Source organism: Chaetura pelagica, unplaced genomic scaffold (assembly GCF_000747805.2).
Source record: "Chaetura pelagica isolate M959 unplaced genomic scaffold, ChaPel_1.0 scaffold449, whole genome shotgun sequence".
Classification (NCBI taxonomy): domain Eukaryota; kingdom Metazoa; phylum Chordata; class Aves; order Apodiformes; family Apodidae; genus Chaetura; species Chaetura pelagica.
This window is the reverse complement of record NW_009954418.1, coordinates 764,669-769,755: the sequence shown is the minus strand read 5'-3', so window position 1 is coordinate 769,755 and position 5,087 is coordinate 764,669. Positions and strand designations below refer to the sequence as shown.

The following is a 5,087-nucleotide window of genomic DNA, read 5'->3' as shown; positions in this document are numbered from 1 at the left end:
GGAGCCCTGGGGCGAGGGGCGAGGGGCGCCCAAACCCGCCTGCCCGGGGGTGGGTGGTACTCAGGGCAGAGCAGGCCCGCTGGGGACTTTTCTGCATCCGAAGGGTGCTCAGGCTGTCAGAGGCTGAATCGCAAAGGTTCTCTCCATCCAGTCTGAAAAGCTGACCTGGCCCAAGAGGTGTTTGTCCTTGCCCATGTGTCTTATGTTTTTTGCAGGCTTGTGATCGCCATGGCTGCAGTGGATCAGTTCTGCCTCTTGTACAGAGAGATCAGTCGTTCCTGCAGTGTGTACATCGAGGCCCTGGCCATAGCTGGAGCCTGGTACACGGTCAGGACGTGTGTGTCCCTGGCCCTGGGCACCTACCGCGTGCTCAGGCTGCACCTCGTGCCCAGGCTGGGCGGCCAGGTCGATCTGGTCAAGCAGTATGGGAACTGGGCCGTGGTCACAGGTAAGAGGCTGGAGCTGTACACTGGATGATGTTTCTGTAACACTTGCCAGCTCCCCTTGCTGAGCACTCCGTGGCACAAGCTGGGGCCTCACTTATCTCAGGCTGCAAGTTAATCTGCTCGAGCAGCACCTCAGGAGGTGGGCAAGCTCAGTGGAAGAACCACAGAGCAATGTTTCCCCAAAGGTACACCCTGAACACCTACAAGCACAGAGATGCAGACAAGATCCTTCTTTTGCTCTTCACGTGTGCTCGAGCTCTTCAGCAAGGTTTAAGTCATGTCCCTCTGTTGTCCTGGCCTTTCATTAAGGTTCTACTCTAAGCTCTCTGCTGTTGTCACAGAAAAGATAAGACTTGTATAAGGAGGAGCTGCAGGAGGTTGATACTGACAAGGTTGTCTTTAACGTTATGGCTTTGAGATCAGCATATTCAGTGCCTCAGAGAAAGGAATAAAGCTATAATTGAAAGAACTGTCAAAACAGAAGGCTGGGGCTGCTCTGATTTTTCTCCTCTTCTGTTTTTTTTTATTTCCCATCCCAGGTAGCACAGATGGTGTGGGGAAGGCATATGCTGAGCAACTGGCGAAGCGTGGTGTCAACATCATCCTCATCAGCAGAAACAAAGAGAAGCTGGAGGCTGTATCCAGGAGCATATCTGAAACCTACCAAGTGGAAACAGATTTCATAGTAGCTGACTTCAGCAAGGGCCGTGAGCCTTACCCAGCCATTAAGAAGGCTCTGAAAGACAGAGACATTGGCATTTTGGTGAATAACGTAGGGATGTTTTACAACTACCCGGACTATTTTACCAACCTGTCTGAGGATATTCTGTGGGACATGATCAACGTAAATATTGCTTCTGCTAACATGATGGTACATATCGTGCTGCCAGGCATGGTAGAGAGGAGGAAAGGGGCAATTGTGAATATTTCTTCTGCATGCTGTTGTCAGCCAACACCGATGATGACGATGTATGGAGCCTCTAAAGTAAGTTGGGTGTGGTGTTTCATGGTGGGCACTGAAAAGGAGATGCATTATAGCTTGGTTGGTCATAAATGCATTCAGCAAGGATATCAAGATACCCTTGAAAGTTTTCAAGGGGTTTGTTCAATGTCAGAGGTGAGTGTTACGTGTAATCCTCACCAATACTGCGCTTGAACCAGTGTTTGTATTGTGTGTGAACTCTGGCATAACAGTAGTTCTAGAAGAAATGTTCTCATAGGGATGACAAACTGAAGTGGCAGAGTCCTGTGACCCACTGAAAAGGTCAAGAATTTAATTTCTCTCTTCAGCTGAAAGACCTGCCTGGAAGTAGGTCACCTGTCTGTTAAGGTTTCATTTTTGGGGACAGACTGTAGGCTCCAAAATAATTTTATGAACATTGGTCATAATCTCATGTGTTTTACCTAGTGGCTTTCTGTAGCATTAGGTTGAGCAGAAGGAATTGAAGAAGTGGGGCTAGCCCAAAAGAAATAAAGGTATGTGCAGACATACCTCAAGCTACTTACTACTATTTGGTAGCAAGAGGGCTGCCATCGTGCTCGAGCCACCACTGAGACAAGGGCTGTGGCCAAATCATATTTGGGGAGAAGTTAAAACAGCTTTCCCTCCTGTAATTAGCCTTCCTGAGGAGATCTAGTCAATAATGAATAGGATGGAACATATGGGAGATGCTGGATGTACAAATACGTGTGGGAACATGGATTTACACTGCATGACTTGCTGAATCCACAAAAGCAACTGAGGTTGTTAGAAGATCTTGTCTCTACCAGGTGTCTAAACACAAGTGATGATTGCTCCCAGTTGTTGGTGGCCACCCTCTGCTGTAGCCTCACCCCCGTGCAGCCTTACTCCTGGAATAGCTCTTGAGAGTACTTCTTTTGCATGGAGCAAAACCAGCTCTTAATACCCTGAGGTATAAAATTCCTTGCAGATTTTCTTCAGTGTGGAAACAAGCTTATGATTGCTGCTGCAGAGCATCTTTTCCCCTTGGTTATGGTAGGTGTACGTGGAACTGCACTCTGAACTAAAATAATTAAAAGCCTGACTGGAAAAGAACAGAAAAAAAACAAGTGTGCCAAAGTTTCTCCCTCTAGCTGTCATCATGAATCCAAATCCTAGGTCAGCAATCCAGTTTAAAGCCAGGCCTCTGGGAGGCACAGGAGTGGGAACAAGCTGCTCTAGCATCCAAGCCTCTGTGATTAGCAGCATAAGGTGTTTGAAGTGGTTAAGTGGTTGGGTTTTGTTTGGGTTTTTTTTTCCTGAAGCAGGTGCAAGAGCCTTTGTAGAAGATGCTCTCAGAACAGTTTGCTGGAATGGCACTTCTGTGAGGCCTTTTGGGAGCAGAAACCAATTCACTCACAAGCTCTTTCTCAGGGTGTGGCACCGCAGTAGCATCAGTGTTGCTACCTTGACAAGACTGAACCATGCTCATGTTTCCCTCCAATTCCAGCAATCCCAGTTACCAGGCTTGTGCTTTTTTATGTTATCCTGTAACCATGAAATGAACTAAAGGAGATCATACAGATACACATAAACAAACACACGTTCCATTTTGCACAAGGGACTTGCAGGAAATAATTAATGCAGCTTCTGAGGAAGATGGATTGAATATAAAATTCACCTGTAAATGCATTAAAGAATGGGACTCCATTTTGTCCTTTTGACAACAGTATGTTTAGGTGGCTTTGGAGTGTCCCCTGCAATGCCTCCAAACTAAATGAGGTGCTTTAGATTAAGTAAAAGTTTCTGTGTTGTTTTTAAGCAGAAATTGTCAGATTGTTTGTTAAATTGACATCAGAGACTTCATCAGCTGCTTTGTCCTGCAAGTTACTGTACTGTTGCAGGTTTTTAGCAAAGAACAACAAACAGAAATGTTAGTAATACTTTATAAATACCTATTTTTATACTATTTATTCAAGGTGGTTTGTTGGTTTTTTTTAAGCTGATGCATAAAATATGCCACAACTTTTCTGTAATCTTAAGAAAACTCTGCCCTGAGGTGACTGGCATCTTTTATTCTTTCTTTTTTAAAAAACCACTCTCTGCTTTTGTCTTTCCAGACCTACTTGGACTATTTCAGTAGAGCACTACATTATGAGTATGCCTCAAAAGGAATTTTTGTTCAGAGTTTAACCCCATTTGTAATTGCTACAAAGATGGTAGAACACCGCAGCATTGCATCCAAGGCATCTTTCTTTTTTCCTTCTGCTGAAGAATATGCAAGTCATGCTATTTCTACTCTTGGGTTATCCACAAGGACTACTGGTTACTGGAAACATGCAATAGAGGTAATAGAATTCATTAAACTATTTCATATTTGTCAATAGAATAAGCTGTTTTACTTTCTTAGGAGCTTGAATGAAAACTATGCCCAGATTCTGAAAGAGTACAATGTAAATTGTAGGATTTAAAGGCATCTTGCCATATTTTCTCACTAATTCTGCTGGAGAAAATCTTGACCTGCCTGGAAGTAGGTCACCTGTCTGTTAGGGTTTCATTTTTGGGGACAGACTGTAGGCTCCAAAATAATTTTATGAACATTGGTCATAATCTCATGTGTTTTACCTAGTGGCTTTCTGTAGCATTAGGTTGAGCAGAAGGAATTGAAGAAGTGGGGCTAGCCCAAAAGGAATAAAAGAAGGATTCTGGAAAGATGTGGCAATTAAAGGAAGAGGACTTGAACAAACCACTTCAGGATTTATTTGCAGAACCTGTTATCTGTGTGCACTACTGCCAACATGGCTAAATACATTTCATTCCAGGGGGCTGAATTTAAGGCTTAGCTGCTGATGTTCAAGAAGGTTTTGCGTTGCTTTAGTGGTAATTTGGTAAACTATTTGTTTACTGTGATGGAAGAGATCTTAATCTGTTCCTTGTCTCCCTGTGCCTCTCCACAGTTCGTGTTGGGTGAACACCTACCTGAATGGATCTGGGCATGGTTTGCACTGTATTTTTGCAGGATTACTCGCAAGGAAGCTTTAGCAAGCCAAGTGAAATAGGAGTATCCAGGTGTCCTGTGCAACAAGTACTATATTCCAACCCAAAGACCTGCAGAAATGTTTAATGAAGCTCGGTGGACTCACTGTGCCTCATGCACACCTTGCTGAACAAGCTACGTGTAATTTAGACATCCCAAGAGTGGATCTTCTTGGTATCCTTGTATTTAATTGCTTCTCTGTTGATTCATTGTGAATAATGTTCCGTTTTAAAAATACTGACCGATTTAAATAAGATAATGGAAAACCTAATGCTGTACGATGATGATGGTTGCGTGTATATAAACAGTGTTTGTGCAGATGTACTTACTGTAAGTTTTCTCCTCCTGTTTGCTGTAAGCTTTACCTCTGAGAGTCAGGGAAGCGGCCCTTCCTGTTGCTGCCTGAAAGAGGGACAGTTCTAAGCTCTAAATTACCGCGGGTTGGTTAGTGCTGCTGTCACGTTACACTGAAACACCACACCTCTCCCTTCCTGAGGTAAAACCCGCACCCTCAGCTGTCCTGCAGGGCTCAGACCCCCCAACTCAGCCACAAATGAGCACTGAGGTGATTAAACCCCCCTGAGAGGCGGTGGGTCCTCAGGGCGGGACGCGGCCCCTGGGCCGCTATCGCGCTGCGCACGCGCGGCGCCGCGAGTCTCGCGAG

General features: G+C 44.8%; 1 protein-coding gene across 1 annotated transcript; it reads left to right on the top strand.

The window, feature by feature from the left end:
* The first annotated feature begins 228 nt into the window (after positions 1–228).
* On the top strand, positions 229–4,445 carry HSDL1 (hydroxysteroid dehydrogenase like 1). The gene is made up of 4 exons (XM_010004430.1): positions 229–448; positions 986–1,431; positions 3,507–3,734; positions 4,344–4,445. Exons 1-4 carry the CDS (start codon positions 229–231, stop codon positions 4,443–4,445), a joined length of 996 nt encoding a protein of 331 aa, XP_010002732.1.
* The last annotated feature ends 642 nt before the right edge of the window (positions 4,446–5,087 follow it).

Coding starts and splice junctions, on each gene's coding strand:
- HSDL1 (XM_010004430.1), top strand. CDS start 229: ATGGCTGCAGTGGATCAGTTCTGCCTCTTGTACAGAGAGATCAGTCGT. Junction 449..985: donor GAACTGGGCCGTGGTCACAG/GTAAGAGGCTGG, acceptor TTCCCATCCCAG/GTAGCACAGATGGTGTGGGG. Junction 1,432..3,506: donor CGATGTATGGAGCCTCTAAA/GTAAGTTGGGTG, acceptor TTGTCTTTCCAG/ACCTACTTGGACTATTTCAG.